At 35.3% G+C, this 27,899-nt stretch overlaps 2 protein-coding genes across 4 annotated transcripts in view; both read left to right on the forward strand.

The window, feature by feature from the left end:
• AHCTF1 (AT-hook containing transcription factor 1) overlaps nucleotides 1-25,036 on the forward strand; it is an 81,077-nt gene extending 56,041 nt beyond the window's left edge. The window contains exons 24-36 of one of the 3 annotated variants that reach the window (XM_079912291.1): nucleotides 677-827; nucleotides 1,279-1,429; nucleotides 1,760-1,867; nucleotides 4,033-4,225; nucleotides 5,818-6,021; nucleotides 6,685-7,099; nucleotides 8,707-8,830; nucleotides 10,960-11,045; nucleotides 13,137-13,345; nucleotides 14,907-16,743; nucleotides 21,361-21,494; nucleotides 22,590-22,672; nucleotides 24,642-25,036. In XM_079912291.1, coding sequence (XP_079768417.1) covers nucleotides 677-827; nucleotides 1,279-1,429; nucleotides 1,760-1,867; nucleotides 4,033-4,225; nucleotides 5,818-6,021; nucleotides 6,685-7,099; nucleotides 8,707-8,830; nucleotides 10,960-11,045; nucleotides 13,137-13,345; nucleotides 14,907-16,743; nucleotides 21,361-21,494; nucleotides 22,590-22,672; nucleotides 24,642-24,831 — 3,885 coding nt within the window. In that variant the 3' untranslated portion in view covers nucleotides 24,832-25,036. Of the gene's footprint in view, nucleotides 1-676; nucleotides 828-1,278; nucleotides 1,430-1,759; nucleotides 1,868-4,032; nucleotides 4,226-5,817; nucleotides 6,022-6,684; nucleotides 7,100-8,706; nucleotides 8,831-10,959; nucleotides 11,058-13,136; nucleotides 13,346-14,906; nucleotides 16,744-21,360; nucleotides 21,495-22,589; nucleotides 22,673-24,641 lie in introns of all 3 variants that reach the window. The other 2 variants (XM_079912292.1, XM_079912290.1) reach the window with 2 other exon arrangements.
• Nucleotides 25,037-25,918: 882 nt separating this feature from the next.
• The window catches only part of LOC307176109 (kinesin-like protein KIF28P), an 85,540-nt gene continuing 83,559 nt past the window's right edge, over nucleotides 25,919-27,899 (forward strand). The window contains 1 exon segment of the mRNA XM_079901916.1: nucleotides 25,919-26,140. Coding sequence (XP_079758042.1) covers nucleotides 25,937-26,140 — 204 coding nt within the window. The 5' untranslated portion in view covers nucleotides 25,919-25,936.

A 27,899-nucleotide genomic window follows, 5' to 3' on the forward strand; every position in this document is an offset into this window, starting at 1 on the left:
TTGTTTTATTATGGGGGACAAGAGAATAGGGAAAACAGGTGACTTTATTATATGAGAGCTTGTAGTTCGGAGCCGCTGAGCATTGTATAATCTTGAGTTTAGGAAATCCTCTTCTTGGCTTCTGTAGCAGAATTGAGAAACAGGGTATTGTTACTTATCTAATTCTTTCATATATGCAATTTCTGTTTAGATATCTGCCCACAGTCTTGCCAGACTTACTGCTTCACTCGGAAAACAAGAGGAATTGGTAGAGGATAGTAGTAGGAAATAAATAGTGCAACAAGTATGGACTGTAGGGGTTGGGCTAATTGTTCATTTGCTCTGTGTGAACAAATGAGCACACTCTCTGAACCTTGGTTTCCTCAATTGCAAAATGACAGTATCTCTGTGTGAGGATGCACAGAGGTGTGTGTGAACATGTTGCTTAGTAAATGATAACAATTGCTTTTATTGTGAATAATCAAGGCTGGGAAGGAGAGGCTTGGAATTTAGTGACGGGTAAGGACTGATGAAGCAATTAGGTGTGTGTATGAGGTCCTTGGTTTGGAAGAATGGATATGTAGGAAGGAGGAAGGTATTCTTGCGTATTCATAATTAACGTTAAATGGTAGATATATAAACATAGCACTAACATTTTTGAAGATTAAATTTTTACCAGTTATGATATGTTCAACAGAATGATCGTGATCCTCGTTTGCGAGAGAGATCAGTGGCTCGAAATTCTATATTAGACCAATATGGGAAAATTCTTCCTAGAGTCCAGCGAAAATTAGCCACTGAGCGAGCTAAGCCTTACCATCTGTCAGCATCATCAGTTCTTCGAGAAGGTAGGATATCATTGAAAAATGTCATAAAGTATTGGGCTAGAAAAGATATTGAATGATTGATTATCTTCTGAAACCATCGTTATCTTTTGTTTAGCTCAATGTTGCTTTGATTCCTCACAGTGGTACTTTTTTTTTTTTTTTACTGGCTACTCTACCCCAAGAACTCAAAAGCTTTCTTGGAACTTTTTACAGTTTATTTAATACAAAATGACAGAACTCTTTTTATTTCATTTGAAGACTCCTGTCTAACTTCTAGAAAACATGTAGAATAATTATTTTACCATCTCCTAAAAGCCCAAATTGTTAAATTTCTGCATAGATGTTGCTAAACCAAATATAACTTTAACTGCCCTTATGTTGTGTTTCGTTTTCTCCAATCACTCTTTCATATTAATCTATTAAAATTCTGGTGTTAGAGGTGAAATTAAATCCTACCTTTTTCATTTTACAGTTTCTAGGCCAAGACCATTATCAGCAGTTCCAAAGCAAGCTGTAACAGGAACTGTGTTAACAAGATCTACTTTCATCAGTAATGTGTTATCTAAAATTGGAGAGGTCTGGGCAAGTAATGAACCTAAAAATAGCATCTCTGTCTACAATAGGTATGTTTTTCTTACACCTTTTATAGTCATGCTACTTGTTAATCTTTCCTGGATATCAGCTGCATTCATAAACAATCCAGCCTTAGAGCTTATTAATATATATAAAAAGGAAAACTCTTTTTTATGTTGTCTACTTTTCTTGCAAGAAGAATGTTCTTTGTCTTGAAATTTAAAACCAAATTATGTTCGTTATTTGTAAATAGGCAGAAATGCACTAAGGAAAAAAATGAAAGCCCCCTTCTCCCATCTGATCTCACCTTCTTATAGCATTTGTAATTTAATCCTCCTCATGATACATAGTCAAAAGTTAAATTTTTATTTTCTTCGTAGTCCTAAAATAGAGGAACCATCTCCTATAGTATATTCCCTCCCAGATCCAGAGCTGCCTGAGGCATTTGTTGGAACACCAATTTCAAAAGCATCACAAAAAATTTCTAGGTAAGAATTTATTAAATCACTTTTAAAAGACAAGGTTAGATAAGAATTACACTGTGATATAAAATTTGTCTTTCTCTATCTGACTTTACTTAGTATGGTATTCTCTAAGTCCATTCATGTTGCTGCAAATGACAACATTTCATTCTTTTTTTATGACTAATTCCATTATATATATATACCACATTTTCTTAAACCAGTTGTCTGTTGATTGGCACTTGGGTTGTTTCCATGTCTTGGCTATTGTAAATAGTCCTGCTATGAACATTGGGGCGCATGTACCTTTTCGAATTAGAATTTTCTTCATTTCTGGATATATGCCTAGGAATGGGATTGCTGGATCATATGGTAACTCTATTTTTAGTTTTTTAAGGAACCTCCATACTGTTCTCCATAGTGACTGCACCAATTTACATTCCCAGCAACAGTGTAGGAGGGTTCGTATTTCTCCACACCCTCTCCAGCATTTATTATTTGTAGACTTTTTGATGATAGCCGTTCTGACCAGTGTGAGGTGATACAGTTAATAATTACACTGTAATTTTTAAATTGTCTTTAAAATTTTTATAAATATTGTTTTAAATTCTTGAATGAGTCTTTAATGCTTGCTGTAAATGAATAATTTGGGCAGTATTATAGTAATTTTAAGAAATTTTGCATCAGTTGATTGTCTGCTTAGAATTTTTGCTTAATGATTTCAGACTGCCTAGAGAAAAGAGGCAAACTTTGTTTTATTAAAATCATGAGCAAAATAAACTATTAACTTGCTTTCTTTAATCTCATTGTTGATTGACCCATGAATAAAGCTTATTTTTATAAATCCCAACTAATCTTGGTTGGCTTCTTAAAGCTTGTTCCTGTGTAACAGAGCCTACTAAAATGTCTTAAGTGGCTTCAGATGCAATAATATTTTATTTCTTAACCTGTGGTATTAGAAAAGTAAATAGTTAAATTGAAATTTTGCATCCAACATGAAATTGTGATTGTGTTTATTTTATTTAAGAACATTGAAGAGTTGAGAAGTGTTCATAATCATCAATAGCAGAGAACAAACAAGTGTCTCAATGTAATGATTCTTTAATAATATGACCATAATTGTTGGAAATTTTTGATTGTTTACATTTTATCAATGGCAGAATGACATAATTTTATGGGAATAAAGTTATCTGAACCTATGATACTAAGAATAAAGTACTCAGAATAAGTTAATAACTTAAAAGCAATTGGGGCCAAAGCTGTTTGTAGTGTGCATAATGGATATATTTTCAAATCGTGAAAGGATTTTCCCTTTCTTGGATTTTATTAGATTGAGGTTCTTTTCCTTTAATTACCCTCAGGAGATGGTAAGAAGATTGCTTCAAATGGATGTCATTATCACTGGCATTCTGTTTTCCTACCAGTAGTTTTGATATTTTTCCCACAAGTCACTTTTTCTCAGTTCCTTTGTATTTTAATAGATCTGAGGTTCAAGAAAGGAACGATAATAAAAGTGTTAAGGCTCTCTCTCCTATCATTTGATATGATAAAAATGTCCAGGACACTACAGAAAGCCATTTAGTAGAATCCTGGGATTCTCTTTTGCCACTAACCTCATTAATTTGAGAAAATTAACTTTTTTTTTTGGTTGGTAAGTCTAGTCTTTATTGTGATCAGAACCATAAAGGTAAATAAACCAGTATTCATTAGGTACCTCACATGTGGGTGAAAGGAATTTTTATGTTGTGAAAGTGAATTGTAGCAAATAGATTGCTAGGGAAACATAGCAAATGGATTGCTAGGGAAACATTGCCTTGTTTTCTTGAGTATTTAAATCATTAACAGTTCATCTTCATTTGAAAATAATGCCTGGCACATAGTAGGGGCTCAGTAAATATTGGTAAAAGGGAGGGAGGAGGGCTAGAACTCCTTTTCAGGGTTGCAGGGGGATGACCAAATTGTTATCTAGAATTCATAATTCTCTTTTTTGCTACTGAATTAATTTTGATTTCTGGAACTAAGGGTGGCATTACAGTAATATACTTGTCTGAATTTATATTTTCATATGGTTATATTTACTAGTGAATATAGAAGTCTGCATAATTAAATGGGGTACTAATTCTTTTGTTCCTTCAGTATAACTCAAGTATGTTACCAGGATTTTTCTATTTATATGTATGCTGTGATTACAGACTGCTGGATTTGGTTGTTCATCCTGTCCCCCAGCCTTCTCAGTGTTTGGGATTTATTCAGCAAAGCCCCACAAGATCTCCTTTGTCCCTGGCGTCCACCTCATTGCCAGTAAATTCACAATCAAAAGGATCACGTCACAATTCTTCCAGGGCTTCAGAATTACATTTACTTGAAACTCCTCTTATAGTTAAGGTAAGTATTAACATGTCTAGCATTCCTAGTGAAGCTAGGAAGTTCTTACTTTTCAAGTAGCAGAGAGAAATAAGCTGTTTATAATTGATATCTTTGGGTAATAAGGGGCTTTAAGCCTTTATTTTCCTTTTTTCTTTTCTGTGGATATGTTTCCACAATGCTTACTGTATTTTTATATTTTCAGAAACAGACTTCATTAAATTTACCCTTTGTGGTTAACGGGCACTATGCTCAAGGTTAACAGTTATATTGCTCTGAAAGTAATGCAAGCCTCTGTGGTTATTATAAATAGGCCTTTTTCCTTTGAAAAATGCTTTCATATTCTTGGATTTGCTTTTTTTTTTAATTCAGTTTCTGATAGCATTTTGCCATTATTTCTTTCCTTTATCAAATGCTTTTTAGTTCTTAATATTTTTAGAAAAATTTATTTTAAAATTCTGCCTTCTTCAGTAAAATTATAAACTGTTACTCTTTCCTACTATCAGTAGGGAATTGCTTTTTCCTTCACCCTCTCTGATAAATTATTAGCTGAGAAACCACAAAACTAAACTTGAGATGACTGGTAGCAGTGGACTTTTACCCTCCCGTTGTCAAAATGTTTTCACATATGTTATCCACAAGCTCGTTGTCCAGTGCTCTGGATTCAGTCCCAGAAGCTTTCTTTTTTTGTTGTTGTTTTTTCTTAATTGTTTCTGGATATCCAGCATTTAAAGTGAAGCCAGGGAATTCTTATTTTTCAGGTTGGATAAAAGATACTGTAATAAATGCTAGACCTAAAATAGTTATTAAAAGAAGTTGAAAAGAAGCTTGCTAAGATTATTAAGTTCCTGACATTTAATATCCAGTATAGTATTACTTTTTTTCTTCTATAGAAAAACATTCACATTTTATTCTCTAGGGCTAAGTTCAAATGAAATTAAATGAGGGAATAATTTTGTACTTGCTACCAAAATGAATCTAGGAAAAAAATCAGTATAATCTTGTAACAGATCTAATGGAATTTAATAATGTAACAGGATCCAATAATCTGTTTACTAGTCCTTTAAAGGAGAGGTTAAGTGAAGGAATTATCAATATTTCTGCTAACTAGTTCCTATGCTAATTATTTGTATTCATTATAGTAAACCAGTCAGAATTCTTATAAGTAATTCAGTTACTATTGGAGTCGTGATGGAATTATATTTTTTCAAAAACATTCTTAAAGTTAGTCTAATTTAGATTAGCTTGCTATAATTAAACTAGATTCTGTTCATCACGCACTATCATCTCTTTCACCTAACTAAAGTTTTCTAAGCAATAGTTAAATAATTTATCTTATCTCAGCACTTTATTAAGTTGAACTTAAACCTGGGAATAACCAAGGTCTTTAGAATGATTATGGATGCAGCTTTATGGTTTATTTTTATAGCCTTATATATAGAAAGCCCTGAGTAGAATTTTGTATTTCCAGTAATGTGTAATACAACTTTTTATTGATATTTTTATTGGAGATGAGAATATAGCCACCATTGTGACTCGCTTGGCCCTGTCTGTCCTTGTGTAGGTGCCTTTTACAAACACTAATAGTGAATTCCATTTGCTCTTTGTCATAGAAAGCTAAGACTTTGGCTATGTCAGTTACTTCCCCTGGATTTGCCGAGTTCACTCCTCAATCCATCCTAAGGTCTGGTCTTCGAACAACACCTTTAGCGTCTCCCTCTTTGTCACCTGGAAGGTCTCTTACTCCTCCTTTACGACTTAAAGAAACTAGAATTTCATTCATGGAAGAAGGCATAACCATAAAATGGACTGCTGGAGTAAGTTTGATAATAGTTGGAACAAAAGGATTTAATAAGAATATATTAGCTCTTATAAGTAAAAAGTTAGATAAATTGATTTATATAATTTATGTACAGTCTTGCAGGTAGTCATAAAATCAGAAGACATTAGTTCAGAAGGCAACTTTAGGGCCTTGGCCAAGCCAAACCCATCACTTACAGGTGAAGAAAATAGGACTAGAAGCGCCAAGCCAAATTATCTATAACCAAATAGCTTTTTGGTGGTAGAAATGGGACTAGAATTGTTTTGTTTTGTTTTTTTAAATTTCTTTGTTTTTTTAACCCGTATTGTACTGCTTCTCTTACTAAGTTCCTAGTTCGTTGTCTATTTAGGGAGGGTATGTCTTCAGAGCTCCACTGTAGGTTAATAGGAACTCATTGGTGCTTATTGGGCATCTTGCCTATTCTGTGTTTTAGTCTTTTGGGATTAGTGGTCTATTACCAATTAGAGAACCATTAACAATCATTAACTTTTAATCAGCAATCTGAAGAGAATGGGTTTAGAATAAGTGAATTTTGATGGAGAAAAGAATTTGGAGAAAAACGGAACGTGGAAAGGGTGGGTATGATTGGGATGGATAGCTTAGATGTGACTGATTTTTACTAGTAAAATTATTTTTCTCCAAACCTTTTACTTAACAGGCTGCAGATGACAGCAAAACAAAAGCATTAATTACTGCACCTTTCCATAAATGTGCAGTTCCAGCAGAAGCTGAATGGCTGAAGAATAAAGATAAGGCAACATCTTTTCCCCTGAATAGCCCTGAAAAGGACCATCAAGAAATTAATGTGAGGTCACAGGATACAACTTCACAAAGTTTGGAGAAACTGGATGTGAACATAGAAAATAGCAATACTTCAACCAGATCAGACCAGACTACCTTGGAGTATCAGGATGCTCCATCACCAGAAGACTTTGAAGGTATTTTCATGGCCTCTAAGCCAGTGACACGCTCTTCCACTGAACAAATTACTAATTTAACTGAACAGACTGAGAACAGTGATAAAGATACATTTGAATTGGAAGTAACTCCTCCAGACCTGGAGAAACAAATGGGTAAGAACTCATCCCAAATATTCAAAATGGCCATTGATACTCTTCAGTAAAATTTGTAATAGAGGTTTGTCTGCTTTTTCAGAAAAGCATCGGGGTTAAATAATTGTATGGTCACAGCACAGTAGGTTCTAGACATAATACACATATCTTAATTCTTTCCACTTACAAATATGGCTTACTTATATTGTTACATTCATTATAAGTAGGTATGAGATTTGAGGAGAGCGGAACTTAATGTGTGTTCTGTTTTTATTTGGAAATGAAATTTGGAAAAGAACAGTTATGGTTAAGGAAGAAATGTCAGGTATCAGTGTGACTTAAGGTCTTCCTATAGCTATGAGAAATAATAATACTACCTTTACAGACTAGATTAACTTATCCATACAGCAGCCTCAACTTTCTAGAAGGCTGCTCAGAAAACAGGAAGTTCATTCTACTCTCCATCCCTACCTCCAAAATAATCACTGGAACTGAAAAGTAATGTCCAAAGACCCATGAATTTATTGTCTTTATATTCATTTGTCAAAAAAATTTTGAGCCCCTAATTTATGTGCAACAGGTGGGCTCCGGCTTTGTGTGTGCTAAGTGATAAAGTAATAAGTAGACATAGCACCTGCCCACATGTAATTTTGAACCTAGTGGATTATATCAAACAAGCACGTACAATGCAGTTTGATAAATGCTACACTGGGGAACATAGAAGGGACCAGTAGATAGTACACCAGGAAGGGGAGAGATTTGGCTTAGAATTGGTGGATCAGAAAAGTTATTCTATTTTTATGTTTTCTTACCCCTGCATAGATTTAAAGGTAATTCTTAACTTTAAATATGTAAAACCCAATAGTTATATAAAAATCTGTGTCATAGTGGTTTCTTTGGGGAAATACGTTCTGCCTAAGCTGAACTAAGGTTTCTTAAAATGTGAATGCAGTGAAGTTTGGGCTATGATGTCTTTATTTAATAAATACACACATTATTAATTGCTCTAAGAATTTAGGACTCTCTTTATAAATAGCATATGTTTAGAAGTTTACATTACTCTTTTGATGTGCTGTGTTCCACTGAAATATTTGAATGGTGAAAGTTGGACAAGGATGTTCATGGCAGTATCTTCATTGATTAGTCCTAAAATGATTAGACAGTCTCAAATAGAAACTTTTATTGTTTTTGTGGGGGATTATATAGCACAAACTTTAGAGTGAAATAGCTAGATTTGAATCTTACTAGCTCAGCTAGTTACTAGGTTTGTGATCTGGGATAAGCAGTGTAACCATATGCTTCTGTTTTCTCATCTGTAAAATGGGAGTAATAGTACTACCTCTTTGGATGTTGAGGATTAAGAGAGTTGTTAAATGTAGAACACTTGCAACAGTGCCTGTTAAGCCAAAAGTGTGAGTGGTAGATGAAAGAGAGGGGGTTGGGAGGGGGGCTCTTGACCTAGGCTCAGAGAATTAGAAGGAACTTGCAGTCTGATGCCAATGGAGTAAATCTAAAAGTACAAAAAGCAGACCCAACAACTTATTAAAAAGGAATAGGCCAAGACCGTGAGTAATCGCTAAACATTTAGCCTAAATAATTATGAATGTTCTTAACTGTGTGATTTATAGGCACTTTAGAAGATGCAGAAACAAAGGATCTCTTAGGTGCAGAGGGGGCACTTTCAGAATTAAATACCTTAAGCCCCATTCAAGGAGTTGAAGCTTCTCTTTGTGTACCATCAGTCTGTGAAGGGTAAGTTTATAGAGAAAATTTCAAATATTAATAAAGTTTAATGCAACTGTGAAGCAGTAGTAAATATTGATATTTGTTCTATGCATAGATGAGCTCTTATTTTGATCTTTGGCATTTCCATTTTGGTAAAGTTTTCTGTTATGAAAGAAGTTAATTTGTACAACTGTGTTATTTCGTAGTTATTATGAAATCTGAGAATGATACCAGATGTTTCCTAAATATATAGAGACATGATAAGTTGAGGCAGAACTCTTTAATATTCTTTGGTGATTCTATTTTTGTTGAATACCAAAAGTGTCACTCACAGCCACGCATCCCTCCATGCTGTCCCATTTTCAGTGGTTTCAGGATGATCAGGTATGTATCCTATAGCACCAAGGCAGAGCATAAGGGAGATGGTTCAGAGGCAGTAGTGTTCCCTGCCATTTGATTGATACAAGACTCTAGCAGTTTTTGTTTTTCAGTGACTGCTGGAACTGTTATGCTCCCAATTATTCCGTTTCATTTAGCACTTAACACATTTAGCCCGTGTACTAGATGATGTATGGCAGTGCTACTTAAAGTGCGGTCTAGTAAGATTGATGCCAGTTCCCAGTTTATGGTCTACAACAAGATAGCAGCTTCTGTTAGAATATATATCAGTAGCCTTTTTTGAAAGTCAGCTGAGCTAATCAGTGAAGTAATTGATTGATTGACCTTCTGGCATAAACTCCTTATCTCATTGCAAGACTGGACACATTGTATATCAGCACTTTGAGCAGCACTGTTGCAGAGCAGGGGTCTCCAACCCCGGGGCTGCGGACCGGTACCGGTTAGGAACCGGGCCGCACAGCAGGAGGTGAGTGGCGGGCGAGCAAGTGAAGCTTCATCTGTCGCTCCCCATCGCTCGCATTACTGCCTGAACCATCCCCCCTCATCCGTGGAAAAACTGTCTTCCACGAAACTGGTCCCTGGTGCCAAAAAGGTTGACTGCTGTTATAGAGAATACAAAAAAAGTTGCAGCTTCAGTTATCAAGAAGTAGTAAGGGTGATTTACTAAGATTAACCCACATAAAATGTGATAATTTAAGGCGTTGTAAATGGTTCATTGATTTATAAGTCTTGAGAGTGACTTCACAAACCACCCACAAAAATCAGTATCATGATAGTCACCTCTCATACATTGAACTCAATCAGATGCTTCACTTTTGAGAAGAGAAATCCTGATAAACTGTGATCTTTGCCAGGCCTTCATGGAAAAAGAGGGAGAAACAGTACAAAAGGATTATCAAGATTGTTTTGTTGTTTAATTCTAAGGTTTTTAAAATTTTATTGAAAACTAATATTTATTGTAATGGGTTTGATGGATAATCACAACAATGGCAAATCAAAAGAGCCATCATCAGTAACAATCTAGGTGAATATTCACCATCCTTGGCAAGCTAGTTCCTTTTTAAATGTAAACTTATTTGGTTGTGGGTTCTTAGTTATCCTTACTATAAATATTGTGATTGAGTTAAGTCTTACAAATATACCTACAAATAAATGTGTATATATTCCAAATACATACTTTTTCTTGAATTTACTTTACAGTTTGTCCAGTTTAAAAAATCAGCATGCTTTAGTTGGCTTTAGGGAAAGGCCAGCTCAGAATAGAAAGGGACCACTGTCAGCATCTTTCCAGAACACTTATCAAGTGAATTAACGCAGGTCACACTGGTCTCCGATTTTGAGGCATTTATCATGTACTTTCCAGTTAGCAATAAAATATTGAATCTGATTCTACTGAGTATATGGGGGAAATGTCTATAATATTTGACAGATTTATTTGAAGAATGTGGCCACAGATAATTAAAAATTGGCCTAAGTGTAATTTATACTGACCAGCATTTTAAAATCATTTTATTTGTAGTTTAAGGTCATGCCATTGTATTCAACAAAAAAAATTTAGAAAATAGGAAAAACAAATACAGCATTAGTTGTTTCTAAATTCACTTGTAAATTATTTAGTATTATTCTGGATGAAGTTGCATGGTATTTTCTCTGAACCTCAGTTTTCATGAACAAAATGAAAAGTAAGAATTGGGTAAAGCAGGTTAGAGCAGATGGAATCTTCTTACACACTAAAGTATATATTTCAATTTCTAAAGGAAAATCCTCACCCCGAAGTCCAAGGTACCTGTTTTAGACGAAGGACTAGTATCTGTTGAAAGCTGTACCTCTACAATTAGAGCAGGTAACAATAAATGTATGTATTATTTTGACTTTAGAATTATTTCATTTTAGTGTTGTGTCTAAAGAGTGTTCTATTCTTAGGACAAAAGAATCTGAATAATAATCCAGACTTTGTTATCTCAGTTATTCTCCAGTTGTTTCCCCAGCTAAAAATAGAATTCTGAGGAGGTATGTTAGCTACCAAACAGTGGGTTGCTTATAAAACACTCTTTGGTTCTCATAGTGGAAGTCTTAGAATAGCTTTTGTGGACATATTTAAAGAAGAGCAAAGTAAATTACCAGTCCCCAGCCAGACTGCACACCTGCTTTTTGATCTTCTGAGATTCAGTTATATATACAGGGAAACTTCCATATTTATTCTGTGTTTGTGGTAACATATAGCCAAGATTGGCTTATTATTATTAGAAAATAATCTCAAATGACTGAATTTGCTCCAGGGAAAATGAACAGATACATGGAATTTGTTTTTTTTGTTTTTTTTTTTTTTTTGAGTGCCTCCTCTCAGACCCTGACTATACAGAGATGAGGAACATATATTTTCCTCATTGAACTCACAGTTGGGTTTAGGGAAAGCAGACACCTTGAATGCCTGTGCCTAGAACTTGTCTAAGCATTTCACGTGAGGACTTGTCTAAGCATTTCACATATGGTGTTGACACTGTCTGACTCTAGAGCTCATGTTCTTAACCGTTATATCCTTCTGCCTGTCACATTATGAATAGGGCTTAGGACAAGTTTGAGTAGACCTGTTCTCCCCCCACCCCACCTCGCCCATTAAGAATGTAATATATATTTACTGTAAAATAATCAGGAAATCATAGTCTCACATATAAAGTAAAAATCCCCATAACCCAGTTACCCAGTTTAAGAATCTATTATTAAGAAAGTGTCTTTTCCCTGAGTTTTTTTCCTGTGCATTTTTTTCCCCAGTATGTTGAAAGAGGAGGTAAGTGTGGTGGATGGAGAATACCAAGGATTTAAACAGACTGCTTGGGTTCATAACCCTGTTCTGCACTTACTATGTATAAGACTATGAGCTATACTTCTGTTTCTTTGTCTATAAAATTTAATAGCTTTCACTGTTAATAAAAGCTCAGTAAATGTTAGCTATTATAAATTATTAACAAATTTATTATAATCAACAACTTTTTTCACTTAACAATGTATTTAAGATATTTTTCCATGTCATTAATACAGATTAATTCTGTTTTTTTTAGTGGCTATAATAGTATTTCATAGTATGGATGTTCTGTGGTATGCTTAACTAATTGCTGATTGGTGAACAGTTTGAGCTGATGACCATTTTTGTTTGTTTTGCTGTCTCATTTCTGCAGTGAATATTATTGTGTATGCATCTTTGCACAGTCTGTGTCAGTGTTTCTTTTGAGCAGATTCCTAAACGTGGCCTTGCTGGGTCAAGGAGTGTGCACAGATTTTTAATATTTTATTGTTTTCGCCAGTAAAGGTTGTTTAAAGAGGAAGGTGAAAGATGAGAAATTTTTCTTTATGATCCCCCCCCCCCAATTTATTTAAGTGGTAGAATATGTGGCCATTTGGATGCTTTCTGCCAAAAGGGAAATATCTAGTCCTTTTCACAGCCAGATCAAAGCCCAGATTGCATGTCCCTCATGTAATTCTGTAACGGCTCAACAAGAATAGCTGGTTGTCTAGTAGTCACCTGGTGAACATAATTTTCAGATTAATAAGGAACAAACACATCTGAGCTCCTCAGAGCAGTTTATCGTCATATTAAAGTTTCACAGTAAGGGCAAGAATTATATTCTAGTTGAGAAAAACCAAAGTTGTCATTTTTAAATGTAAAATTTATCTTCTGTGTTTTATTTTTGTGGAAAGCAAATATGTATTGTTTAAACTGAGTGATTGGATACTGATGAAACAGGAGTGATATGTAAATCCTCATAGGCTTTTCCTCTTTTAAGATGTTAGAAATTTTTTGGCACTATGACAGTTTTTCAAGGAAACATTAAGTGCAATGCAGCCTTTTCCCTTCTGTTTGCTTCCCCAGTTGTGTATATATCTTTTTTTGTTTGTAGCTTAAAATATGGAAGATTAACTCTCATTTTTCTTTCAGCTATGGCTGATGTTCTTGGTGATGGTGGAAGCTCTGGGCTTGTTATCTCTGAAGGCCCTATTATCTCTGAACATAGGCTTGACCAGGAAACAGCACTGAACTTAAAAGAAGATCATGAAATAGAAGTTGATGTACTAAAAGCAAGTGTTGACTTACCAGAAGAAAAGCCTCCAATTTCTGATGATTCTCCTGATACTCAAGAAATTCATGTAAAAAAAATAATTTTTCATTTCTTTGTCAGTCAGTTTTGGTTTAGTTAGGTTTCAAACCATAGTTCAAATCTAATGTATTCATTTATTTGACTACTATATGAAAACCTCTTTATAAAAATCTGTGTTCAAAAAAGTATATAAATATATTGTGGAATTACGGAGCACATCCTTTAAGTAAGAAATTGTTTTTCATGAAAACCAAAAGGCTGTGTTAAAGAAGTCACAATTTTAATAATTTAATTTTTGCTCAGTATCCGGTTCCAATGAAAGTTCTTTTAGCCATAAGAAAACAGATATTGGTTACTCTAGAGACATGTGTGACATCGAAACTATCCAGAGCGTATATTTGAGAATAATTGAGTACAGTTAAATAGGATTCTTTCCCACCCCCCACCCTCCCCACCCCCCCATTCATACTTGTGGGAAAATGCTGTTCTGCTGGCTGGGGTTTAACTTCTTAGACGTTCCAGAAAGGTGGGGGCTTTTTTGTGTGTGTGGAGGGGGGTTGGTATTTAATATGACTTACATTTCCTAAAATTCCACCAAATCTCTTTTATTATCAACAGGCAACTTTTATATGATACATGAATTTAAGATGAAGAAAAATCACCTCTTCTAATTATTTATAGAGATGTGATTGTATAATATTTGGGAGGTTTAACTCATAGAAATGTCATGGTTATCCATATTCAGTTTCATGAGTATTGTCACCGTGAGTTAGATGGATAAAGTCCCTGTTCCTTCAGCTGGGAAGCTAACACAATTTGTGGGCATGGTGTAAATGGGAATCCTCATTTCTGGGTATTTCCAGTCTTTCATTTCACTGAATGTTTGGGGAGTGGGAAAATGTCATTGTTTAGGTGGGTGGTAATGTTCTACCTTCTTGGTCAGGAGATCTCTCTGTTACTTTCTGCCTCCTCCTTTTTCTCCCCTTCCCTTACCAAAAGGTAAATGCAAGGAGCATTCCTTCTTCCACCAAACCCTTGCAAGAGAGGTACTGAACTTGAAAGCCTTAGGAATTTCATGGTTTATGCAGCCCCAGCAAAGGGAAGAGGATTGAGTCTAGCCCAAGGGAGCTTATGTAGGTGAATTCTTCTTCAACCTTATGGGGATCATGCTGTTTAGAAAAAGTGTGGTTAGTTAGGTAATTTGGGGATTATCATTAAAACACAGTTTGGGGGTTGTTTCTTTTTCTCCAGTTAATTTTTCTTTCCTTGGGTGAGAATAGAATAAGTCCTTAATTATCACAACTGTTAGCATCATAATAATTTTTAAGGTTTTGTTAAGACTGTCTTTTTTAGCCAGGGAAATGTAGAATTCTACTTTTAATTCCATTCAGAATCTCAATCTTTTTCTATCTAGTTATTTTGACTGAGTGAGAAAGTCTAATTGCTTAAATGGATATTTTATAAAGTAAACCCATAAGTACATGCCATATCAAATGTAGTTTATGTTTAACAGTTCATACACCGAGGGAGAGGTGGTCATGAAAAAAATTTATGCTTTAGGTTAAAATAAATGTATACATTAACAGTCTCTTATCTTTAATTCATTTTAGGTAATTGAACATGAAAAGCTTGAAGTTCAAGATTCAGGACAAGAGGCTAGGAATCTTTCATTTAGTGAGTTGTATCCCTCAGGAACTCTTAAGCTTCGATACAATTTTGATACCATTGAGCAACAGTTTTGTGACTTACCTGATAACAAAGACTCTGCTGAGTGTGACATTGCTGAAGTAGATGGGGAACTTTTTGTGCCACAGAGCAACTTTACCTTGATTTTGGAAGGTGAAGAAGGAGAAGTAGAGACAGGTGATTCTGCAGCATCTAATGTGCTAGCTAAAGCAGCTAATGCAGCCACTGAGGAAAAACATGTATACAGTGGGGAAAACGATAATCACGGACATGTTGCAAATTTGCCATCTGTCATAACTAGCGATCAGGAGTCCCAAAGGGTAGAGACATTACCATATGTGCCTGAACCAATTAAAGTAGCAATCGCAGAAAATTTATTAGATGTAATTAAAGACACAAGAAGTAAAGAAATTACTTCAGATACAATGGAACAGTCCATTCAAGAAAACATACCTTTAATAAGCCAAAAGGTAATGTGTTCCACCAAGTTAGCCAAATCTACATTTAAGACTGTTCAGGAAACGAGTACGGTGACTATAAATGTCAGCGAGGTTAATGACATGATTTCCTCCAGAACTCGCAACAGAGGACGTGTCCAAAACCTGAATGTCAAATCGGCACAACAGGAAGAGTCAGCAGATGTTGCTACTCCTGAGATGCTGGGACTTTCAGTTATGAAGAAAACTAGGAAAACAAAAGAAATTTCAGGGGCTTTTGAAAGTGCCTGTTCTGATGATAAAGGAATATCTCATAACCAGCAAATACCTCAAAATTCTATTACTCCTAGGAGAGGAAGGAGAAAAAAAGAAATTAATCAAGACACTTTAGAAAATATTAATTCTGTGGAACCAGAATTACAGGTTACTCCAGGTAGGGAATTAAGAAGTTTAAAATCATCTCAGCTGTTGGAACCAGCAACTGAAGAAACTTCTTTTAGAAAAGAAGTTAAGCTTTCATCTGTTACAAAAAGGACTCCTAAACGAATTAAAAAACCTCTCGAAAATCAGGAAAGTGTTGAAGTTATAAATGATCTGAAAGTCAGTAAAGTATCAAGTCCTAGCAGAAGTACCAGGAAATTGAGAAGTTCTAATTTGGAAACTTCTAAAAATACAGGATATAAACAAGGTGGGGAGTCCATTGAAGAGCAACTGCCAATTCAACATAGTAAAAGGGTTAAAAAGAAAGAAGTTAGTGCGTCAGATGTAATAGAAGATTCCAAACTTGGTTCATCCCAGTTGACTCTTCAAGCAGAATTTGATACTCCTGCTACACCTAGGAAACGTGGTAGACCAAGAAAAATTAATCCATCTGAAGATGTAGACTCTAAGGCTGTTAAGGAAGCAAGAAGTCTCAAGAAGAGAGAAGGTCTCGGCATCCAAAGGAAATCTACAAGAAACACCCCAGCTAAAAGTGAAAATGCTGATGTTGGCAAACCAGCTTTAGAAAAACCAGTTTTAGTGCCAAATGAGGAACTTGTTACAGCAATGAGCTCTAAGAAGAAGCTTACAAAAAGGACTGAAAACCAAAGCCAAAAACGTTTATTACGCTCAATATCAGAAAAATGCATAGATGAAGAAATGACAGACAAAGAACCAAATGACCGAGAAGAAAAATTGCTTGCCACAGTTGCTTTGACTAGATCTTCCCATAGCACAAGGACTAGATCTAGCAAGACCATCTTGTTGCCAGACCTTTCTGAACCAAAAAATGAGTCTTTTTTATTTTCTTCTCCTGTGTCAAAGGTTCCAAGGAAAGAGAAAGGTACTTTTATTTCTTTTCAAAGCATAATTTTCATCTCATTCAAAGTCTTCAGTTTAAAAAAAATTCTGTTGGTTCAAACATGATTAGATTTTGTGTTAAGGCACTAATGGATTATTTCTTCTAAAAATGATTTGTAGTTGCAGGGAATTCCTCCCCCTTCAAAAAACAAAAACCGATTTTGATCTTTTGATAGTAAAATTTAAATATTTTATATTTTAAAGTTTATTTTTAGGTTCAAGAATTTCTGTTTCACCATGACTTTTTAAATCCTATAATTCACTTGACATAGGTTTAATTTTTTAGAATAGTATTATTTCTCTTCATTCTGCCCTTATATCTTGTGACTTAATTTTGGTTTCTCCCCAGATAGAACCATCATTTTTGGCTCATATCCCAGGTGATGTCCACAACTTCAAATTGTTTTGAAGGGAAACAGCAGTAGAATTCTATTGATTACAATACAGAAATTATTTAAATCCATATTCCCTATTGTCTATGAACTGTCAAGGCTACATGCCCAACCTCCCTCACTGACGATAAGTGAGCTAATGATTGTACTGTTTGGTTGGTATAGTTCATACCTTCTCAACAGGAGTGATGTCTCTCCCAAAAGGGTGAAAATATCTTACTCTTTTTTATGTATAAGGCAGAGATATACATAAAGTACATAAACAGATATACAGTATTATCTGTGCTATTAAGATTTCTTGCGGGGTGGGGGGAATTCAGTGAGGGAGACAATTAAGGAAAAAGGTCTAAAAAGGTGCTGATAAAGATTAGGGACTTGTAAGTAAAGTAGGTATCTTTGTTGTTCTACTAAACTTTTTTAAACTATTGCATGCATTTTTAAATGCATTAGTGAACATCCTATATAGTTGCTTCCTGACTTGGGGAAGGCCAAGAGAAAGATAAGTCATTTAAAAACCTGCAAACTGAAATTTTCTGTCTTCAACATTCACTGTGTAAAAACCTCTTTAAGTATATTGTATTCATGAAGTCCAGTTGTTATATTTACATAGCACAAGCCCAGGAAAGGGCCTTTTGCCATAGAATTGATCATTTGACCAAAAAATGATCTGTAGTTATAGGAGATTTTGGTAGGACTGTATAATCCAGTTTTTTCATGCTGTTGGGAAAGTGTGGTTATGCTTATACTTGGCATGGAGGAAAATGAAATGACCAAATGTGTGAGATTTTAGCTGACTTTACTAAGCTGCTATTTTAGATAAAAGTTAAAATGAAAAAGAACAGTGAGTGGTAGAAGAATGTCATTAACAATTCTTTTATACTTTTCTAATGACTTTTAGAGTATAGTAAACACAAAATTTGGGGGTTCTTTTGGTAGAGCATAGCCAAATATCTCAGTGATTCTGATATTTGTTATCTTTACATAGTCATCATCTGTATACATGTTAGCTATAACTTTTTTCTGTAATAAAAATAATATATGCCTGCCACAGAAAATTAGAAATTAAAAGTATTTAGTCAACTAGAGGACCAGTAACCACTGTTCACATTTTCTTGTATATCCTTCTAGTTGAATATATAGTTTGTTTTTTATAAAACCCAACAAACTACGGTTTGTGTATAGATATATATACTGTTCCTCCCACCTCCTACTTATTTCATGAGCATTTTTCCTCAAAACCCTGAGTGTTCGTGGTTTTGTATTTTTTTGTTTGTGTTTTACACATGGATGGTCCACGTGTGGCATTTCGTCTCACTTATGTGCCGCAGATCACTCAAGCATTCTCCTGCCAGGTATTTGAATTGTCTTCAGATTTTCTGGTATTAACAATAAGCATCTTCTAGTATGAGGTTAGAGAGAGGTTAGATAAGAAATTTGGGACTGAGATTTCTCACTTCTGCCACGTACTAGCTGGGCAGAAAATCATTTAACCTTTCTGAATCTTGTTTTCTCATCTTTACAGTGTGGGTAATAATGCCTACTACGTAGGGTTCTTGTGAGTATTGAGTATTCACTACTTTTTGTTAATTAACACCATCATTAGTTTCCTTTCTTATTTTGCCCTCAGATTATAGTTTCTGCACTCTTACAATACCTTCTGTCCCTTGTGCCTATTCAACTTGCATTTAAAAAAAAAAAAACTCCTTCAAGGAGGGGTGGGAGGTACAGAGAAGAGTGGATACAGAAATGATTAGAAAGCTGGAGGCCACCCTCTATTTAATTGAAACATGTCGAAGAAACAGATATCATAGAATCACTAACTAAAAAGAATGTAAAGCTTTACATTTCAATAGATTTTCTCAAATTCCATTACTCAGCAGCAGATATTTAAGAAGGGTTTGCTGTATACCTGAGTCTATACTAGGCTATACATTCACCAGTTCGTTTGATTCTCAGTATAACCCACTGTAGTAGTACAGGTACTATTATTCCTTCTTTCCACAATGAGGAAATTGAAATTCAGTGAAACTGAGCACCCACATCGCCCAGGTAATGAATAAATAGTGATGTCTTGGAGCCGATTCCTGCTGGCTAGTGAGAGCCAGTTGTTAAATATTCAGGAATTTTGTGAGCCAGCTATGGAACATTTATAGCACAGAAATAAGCAAATGCTGTAAATCAGAGTTGCGTTTTTTGTTGTTGGTGGTTTTTCCTTCCCAGAAAGCTGTTTACCAGTACATTATTGGGTTTGAATCTATAGGACTTTTGAATTTCTTAGGCCTTAAGTAGCACTGGCCACCAAAACTTACCCTCAGGAAGCTTACCGAAGTACGCAAGGAGTTGAAAGTATAATAAAGTCTTGTCTGGCTAATAGAAGCGTATGGAAGGAATGGTGGGGCCGAACATTTTTGCGCGTGATAATGTATTTTTGTATTTCCTTCTTTATTCCTTTGGGTGCGGTGGGGAACTGTAGGTGAAAAATATGAGCTGGTCTTTGAAAAGCCGAAGAAGCTGTTGCTCCTGGTAGCCTGGAAAAAGAAAAATAGAATGTATCATTTTCATAGAGCATAGATTTATTTGCCTGTATCTTAACTGCAAAAGAGAGGAGTTACCACCAGTGCCACTTATGCCACTTACCAGCTGGGAGCAGAGATGACTTTTATTTCTGACCCTCTTTTGTTAAAAATCACATGCTTTACAGAATTTGATATCTTATAGAACTCTTGATTGTCCCGGTAGGTGAAATATCATTGAACTATAATTTGGGAATTTTATTCCAAAGATTTGTAAATTATATTCCTGAAATAATAACATTATAACATGCAAACATCCATAAAGCACTTACCATATATTAACATTATTCTAATCTTTAATCTCCACAGTAACTTTAAAGGGCCATTTTGAATCTCATTTTATAGAAACTGAGGCAGAGACAGGTTTAGGTAACTTGCTTTTTGTCCCACAGCTAATAAATCCAGAAGCTAGGATTTAATTTCTGGCAGGCTGGTTCAACTGCACCATGCCACTTCCATAATTACATTGCTAAACTGCCATTAATATGGAGACTCTATAGTAAAAACGGGAAAAATCTGTGATGAAGTGTGTGATTTTTTTTTTTTTTTTTTTTTTTTTTTGCGGTACACGGGCCTCTCACCGCTGTGGCCTCTCCCGTTGCCGATCACAGGCTCCGGATGCGCAGGCTCAGCGGTCATGGCTCACGGGCCCAGCCGCTCCGCGGCATGTGGGATCCTCCCGGACCGGGGCACGACCCCGTGTCCCCCGCATCGGCAGGCGGACTCTCAACCACTGCGCCACCAGGGAAGCCCGATAAATATTTTTAATTACATACTTTCAAGTAATTCTTAATTAAACCATTTCTATTTGTCTATGGAAAATCTTTCTATCAGCCTGTTTTTTCTGTATTGTTACTTTCTGTTTGCTTTTTTCCTGTTATGCTGTGGACTTTTCTGTTGTTCCCCTTGCGTGGAACAATTGGCTCAGAATAAGCTGAAAGGAAAGAAGGTTTGAGTCTCTTCTTTGTAAATAAAATTACTTTTAAAAATAAAAACCTTGCCTCTGGAAAAGTAGGAATTATGAAGCAAAGTAGCTCAGGTTACACAGGGCAGGCATACCTGGGAGATATTTGCAGATTAGGTTCCTTACTATCACAATAAAGCAAATATCACATTAAAGCAGGTCACGCAATTTTTTTGGTTTCCCAGTGCATGTAAAAGTTATGTTTACACTATACTGTAGTCTTTTAAGTGTGCAATAGTCTTTTTTAAATGTTCATACTTTAATTATAAAATACTTTATTGCTAAAAACTGCTAACCACCATCTGAAGATTAGCTAATCTTTTTGCGATAGTAACATCAAAGATCCCTGATTACTGTAACAAATATAATAGTAATGAAAAAGTTTGAACTACTGGGAGAATTACCAAAAATGTGACAGAGACATGAAGTGAACAAATGCTATTGGACAAATGGCACTGATAGACTTGCCACAAACCTTCATTTTGCCATACCATATTTCAAACCTTCAAATATGCCATACCTCTTTTTATTGTGCTTTGCGTTATTGCCCTTAACTGCACTTCACAGATCTTGCTTTTTGTTGCAAGTTGACTTTATATGTCTCTATACATAAAATAGATATATATAAATAGATATACAGTGTTTTGTTCTTTCTTTCTACCTTTCTTTAGCTAAAAAAATAGAGGCTCCTGTGCAGCTGCAAGAATTAGTTTCGGATTTATCTTCTCAATTTGTCTTCTCACCTCCTACTTTAAGGACCAGGCGGAAAAACACATCTAATACATCCAAACTTGTAGCTGAACTGGTAAGAAATGCATGATTTTATTTGCATGTGTATTTAAACATGCTTTTTATTTTTTTAAGCAATGCTTCCTACATAAACTTCTTTAAAAAAGAGCAGACATTTATACTATTAAGTCCAAAATAGTCTTTTCTGCACTTTGGGGGATACTACCTTTAAGACAGATTGGTATGTTACTCGTGGTTTATTATTGGCAGCTGCAGTTTAAATTACCTACTAGGGGAAGGGTTTTTAAATTGTAGTGTCACACCATAATTATCTGGATGTATTTATTTAAAATGTAGGTCCCTGACCCCCCTGGAGTGTCATCCACAGACCACACTTGGAGAGAGAGTGTTTCAGAACTGACTAGTTGCATGTAACTCTAAAATAAAAATAGTTCAGGGATTGAATGTGAGCATGATACCCTTATATTTACCAGTTTTAATTCATAGTATGTCTTGAATTATCTGCTGTGAGCCAGTTACTATACAAGGACAAAGGCACAAAAATAATTCAGGCAGATTCCTTGTTTTTCAGGAGTTCAGTTTAATTGAAGAGGCAAAAATACAGATAATTATTGCACAGCATGATAAGAATCATTTATACCCAGATAACCCTGTAGGCCCTGTAGGTAAAGGAGATGGGCATTGCTGGAGGAGAAGACAGCAGATGCAAAGGCACAGAAGCCTGGTGATGCATGAGGAAGGGGGTGGGGCTGTTCACAAACTAGCAAATAGCCATGTGCATGCTTTAAGTAGTTTCGGTGAAAAGGGAATTCTAGGGAGGAAAAATAGTCACTGGTGGCCTAATTTTTATGCCGCGAGAGCCTGGATTTGGACAGAGTCAATAGAACAAAAGGGCAGGGGACAATGGAAACATTGCAGAATAAAATTGATAAGACTTGGAGATAACAATGTGTGGGGATAAGGGATAATGAGCTGTCCTAGATGACCAAGGTTTCTACCAAAAAATATAAGGAGTCCATTTGATATTTGTTAAGTTTAAATTCATTTAACACTGTTTGGCTATATTCCTTGACTCAGGGTGGAACTTCTTAGTTTAGATTTCAATTGTTTAATTACATAAAGTTCATCTTTTAACATTTTTAACCTATAGGAAGATGATGCTCAATCAATTGAAACTGTGGCAAAGCAACAAGTGAAAAGAACCAGGACTGCAAAAACAAAACAAGCAAGCAAGTAAGACTTTTTCTATGCTATTATTTTTTTCCGTTTTGTTTCTTAAAATTAGAGAAGACTCTTAACTTAAAAAGAGAAATTAAGCTTATCAGAAAAGGGTAATTCTTAGGGGCATTTATCTGCACTGGCTCTGTGTAATTGTTAGATTTCACTGCAGAAGGTGGCTTTCTTATATAGCATGAAAGCCCATTCATTCGTCCTTTTTAAAGAAGGGTATCACCTCACACCAGTCAGAATGGCCGTCATCAAAAAACCTACAAACAGGGCTGCCCTGCTGGCGCAGTGGTTGAGAGTCCGCCTGCCGATGCAGGGGATACAGGTTCGTGCCCCGGTCCGGGAAGATCCCACATGCTGCGGAGCTGCTGGGCCCGTGAGCCATGGCCGCTGAGCCTGCGCTTCCGGAGCCTGTGCTCCGCAAAGGGAGAGGCAACAACCGTGAGAGGCCCGCGTACCGCAAAAAAAAAACAAAACCTACAAACAATAAATGCTGGAGAGGGTGTGGAGAAAAGGGAACCCTCTTACACTGTTGGTGGGAATATAAATTGATACAGCCACTATGGAAAACGGTATGGAGATTCCTTAAAAAACTAAAAAAGAACTACATATGACCCAGCAATCCCACTACTGGGCCATATACCCAGAGAAAACCATAATTCAAAAAGACACATGCACACCGGTGTTCATTGCAGCACTATTTACAGTAGCCAAGTCATGGAGGCAACCTAAATGCCCATCAACAGAGGAATGGATAAAGAAGATGTGGTACATATATACAACAGAATATTACTCAGCCATAAAAAGAAATGAAATTGAGTTATTTGTAGTGAGGTGGATGGACCTAGAGTCTGTCATACAGAGTGAAGGAAGGCAGAAAGAGAAAAACAAATATTGTATATTAACGCATGTGTGTGGAATCTAGGAAAATGATATAGATGACCTTAATTGCCAAGCAGAAATAGAGACACAGACGTAGAGAACAAATGTATGGATACCAGGGGGAAAGGGGGGCAGTGGGAGGAATTGGGAGATTGGGATTGACATATATACACTACTGATACTATGTATAAAGTAGACAACTGATGGCAACATACTGTATAATACAAGGATCTCTACTTAATGCACTGTAGTGTCCTAAATGGAGGGGATGTATGTATATGTATGGCTGATTTATTTTGCTGTGCAGTAGAAGGTAACACAAAAAGCAACTATACTCCAATAAAAATTAATTAAAAAGAAAAAAGAAGGGTAGTAGTAGTTGAATACCCACTGAATCTTTGTTTTTACAATGAGCTGGGGGAAGGGAGTGGGATGTTTCACCTTAGTAAAGATAGATAACTATCAGTAAAAATCGTTAAAAACTTTTTAAAATTCTATGATTATTTCACTATTAGCGATTAAAATTTCATCCATGGGGAAATTACTCCATTTCAGATATATTTTGCTTAAGTTGAATTTCATAAAAGTACAAAGTAATCAATCCATTTTATCTTACTTTAGAAACTGATTTAACGAAAGCTTTTGACTATAATAACACTACATATAAATTGGCTTTCTGTGTATGTGGAAAACTTCATATTATGAAAATATATACACAGTTGCTAATTGCTGGTGTTTGAGAATTGTCGTTTCTCATACATCTCATTATGGGCCTGCTGGGCTCTCATTCCATGGACTGGCTACTGGTACTTGACCCCTCCTTGTAACCCAGCAGTATTAATACATATGAAACATTTAAATGAAAATTCAGCAGTAATTGTTTTGAGTATCCCAATCATAAAGAAAATTTCTATCATGTGAAACCTTAACTCTGCCTCTGATTAGTTTGACTAAAGTTTTATTTCACTTCTCCTTTATAAAATAAAGCACTAGAAAAGACTAATCCCTAAAATTTCTTTCAATATATTGGGAAGCCAATTACATTTTATATTATAACATGTTTATGGTTACTTAAATTAAATCTTTATTTCAGAAACACAGAAAAAGAAAGTTGGTCACCTCCTCCAGTAGAAATTAAGCTGATTTCCCCCTTGGCAAGCCCAGTTGATGGAGTAAAGAGCAAACCAAGAAAGACTGTAGAAGTAACAGGAAAAAGTCTTGGAAGGAGCAGGAAGAAATTGTCTTCTTTTCCAAAGCAAGTTCTACGCAGAAAAATGCTGTAATTTTTTTCCAGTTTTTAACGTTCACCTATTTGTAAAGTCATCAGAATTGTGTGGATTATTAAAAATCATCTAATTTGGAAGAAAAATAATTTATATAAATTATTGTAAATTTTTGTAAACAGAATGTCTTCAATAAGTAAAGTAACTCCATATGGAGTGTGATTCTTTTAGTCCAGGCAGTTTTTTCTATTTTATATATTAAGACTTCATACATTTATATAATATGTAAATATAGCTTATTATTGGAATGTTAAATAAAGTGTATACTTCACAGTAGTCTGTGTGTCTGTTAGATTTTTGAGAGGGGATTTCTGTTTTAATAATGATTTTATATGCTAGTAGGTATTGGTTCCATTTTCTTTCTCTGTGGTTAAAAGTATTAGACCAATTTTAAAATGAAGATGATCGAACTGTTTTTTTTAAGTTGCTGTTTTATAATGTATGCACTTTGCTTCTGTGATTAAGATTTCTAATCATAAATTGGGAAGGCTGTTACTGTATTGAAATTGAATTATGGGCATGTAATTTTGCCACTCTTTTGTAGTTTAACATATTTTGTGCATTCTACCTCAAATTAGTAATTTTCCAAGTAATGCATTGGTTAAATATAATGTTGGCATTTCTTGTTCAGCAAGCTTAAAGGCTGTTATCCTTCAAGTCTCTTAATTATTCAGAGACTGATTATCCAGGTTAGACTGACCGGTTCACTGCTCACTAGCAACTTCTTAAAAGGGTTTGAGTAGTCAGAAAGGAAATGTAAAATACATCTGTTTCATGGCTATTCAGTGCACCTTGTATGTGCCTGATATTCATAGAATGAGAAGTCTGATCAAATTTTATAAAGATTCTTGCTGTGAAGGAGCTTGCTACTGAATCGCAGAAGTCCCTTAATATTCAGGTTTTAAAATGACAAATTCTCATAGGACCTCAGGCACAGAATATTGAGGATGGGTAAAGAGTGTGAGTAAATGTGGAAAAGGAAGAGAAAAACCACTGTTCTCTGCAATGTGACTGTGTGCAATTAAGTGGTGATGCTTGATGTGGGCTATAAAATTCATCAATAAATAAGTATTGTAAAATTATAACAGGTAATTGATAGTGTGTAATGAATGGACCATTAATAATTGATTGTCTAGAAACAGACTGCTTTTGCTGGCTAAGCTTTCAGTGTTTCAGTGTGAAGCATAAGCAGTGTACTTTCTACATTATTTTTATACCAAATAACACGAATATTGGGAAAATGATGAAAATGCCTATGCCAAGTATTGACAGTGTGAGAGTGGCAGTACGAGTGCGGCCCTTCAGTCAGGTTAGTGATAAATGTTACATTGCCTTGTTGAAAGTTTGACTATGACTTTCACTTTATTAATTTTTTTAATAATGATTATCAAACTTGTATTTAAGCTGCTTGTCATTTACCGAATATTAAATTTAAATTAACTTGTTAAATGGGTAATTTAAAGATCTAAACATAATTCAGAAAACACTTCATTTCATTCGTTTGAGCGAATAGCACAATAAAAAAATTGACAAGAAAAACGTATTGTCAAGTTAATAATTTTTTAAATCAGTCCAGTTTGGTGAATATAGACATGTGCTATGTATTTTTAATAATGTACTTTTTGCCCCTCAAAAACGATAGGTCATAAGCAAACAAATTCCCAGTTCTGAATGAACTCTGCATTTTACAGGCTTTTATGTATAATTGTATTTATATAACTTTACAGAAACACCAGTCGTTAAACAATTTATGGATTATACTCATTCTGGGACCTTTAGCAATTGGCCTATCTTTGATTATCAATGGAATAGTTGAATCTTAAGATAACTGTTAACAGTTGACCCCTTCAGCAGAGTTTTGATTGTTTGTTGTGGCAAACGCTGAACTAGAAACTGAGGATACAGTGTACTGTCTATGTATGTTAATAATTTATAGCAGTATGTACCGTGGTAAGGTAAATCATCTTGGCACCCAGAGAAAGATCAGGTGTAGTTCATTCTGCCTGCACAGAACTTGAAGACTTCTGGAGCTAGAAGCATTTGTGATGACCATAAAGGATAAGTAAGATTTGGATAAGAGTATGCTAGAACGGCATGCAAAGGTTTATTTGACAGTAATTAATTCTGAATGGGATACAGTGTAATGATGACCTCATATTACATCTGTTTTCCTGCTTGTACAATTTGCCGCTTCTTCTTTCTTGTCCATTAAAACAAAATACTGCTTTGCACATTTTCAGTTGGTATCAGTTCTGCCCTGTCCCTTGACATTCCTCTATATTGCAGAAAATATTTTAGCAATCAGGCAGATATATGATTAGATAACTTTATATGTATAACTAGACAACTTCAAGTGTAGCAGATATTTAAGGTTTCTAAAGTGGCATAGTTTCTCAGGGAACTGATGCAGAAAATGTCAAAGAATTAACTTGTGATCAGTAAATTAAATGTTTTGGCCAAAAGGAAATAAAACCATTTTATGACCTAACCCATCAACACATTGAAAGTTATTCCAGGGGTATTTTTCACTGGACTTTAATATCACTAAACTAACTGCAAGTTTTAAACAGTTAACAAGGATATAGAAATGGGCAGTAAAGCAGTTACATAATTATACAGCCTTTAGGTCCACTAAAAGTGATTGCATTTGATTCAAATCTACCAGCAAAGTTGGTTATCTTCGACTAGAATAGTAGCAAGGAGGAAAGAGAATGAATTCAAGAGGTGGTTTGGGGGTGAAGAGTTATGGATCACACCTGGACAACTGTTATACTGCCTTGGTGACCTAGACCCTGCCCAATTTTCTAACTTCATATCCAGTCTCTATCTTCACTGTGGGATCAGAGAACCAACTTTATGAGACTTCCTTTGTTGTAAGAAAAAGGCCATCAGGAGCCTTTGAAGTCGGATGAACTTGGGTTCAAAACCTGACTTTATCACTTACCCACTGTGTAGCCTTCACGTTTTTAAGCTCTGAGCCTTGAATTCGTTACATGTAAAATGGAGATATTGATATCTCACAGGGTCAGTGTTACAAACACTGGATGAAATGATCTGTAAGTTAGCAC

Source organism: Stenella coeruleoalba (genome assembly GCF_951394435.1).
Source record: "Stenella coeruleoalba genome assembly, chromosome: 1".
Classification (NCBI taxonomy): domain Eukaryota; kingdom Metazoa; phylum Chordata; class Mammalia; order Artiodactyla; family Delphinidae; genus Stenella; species Stenella coeruleoalba.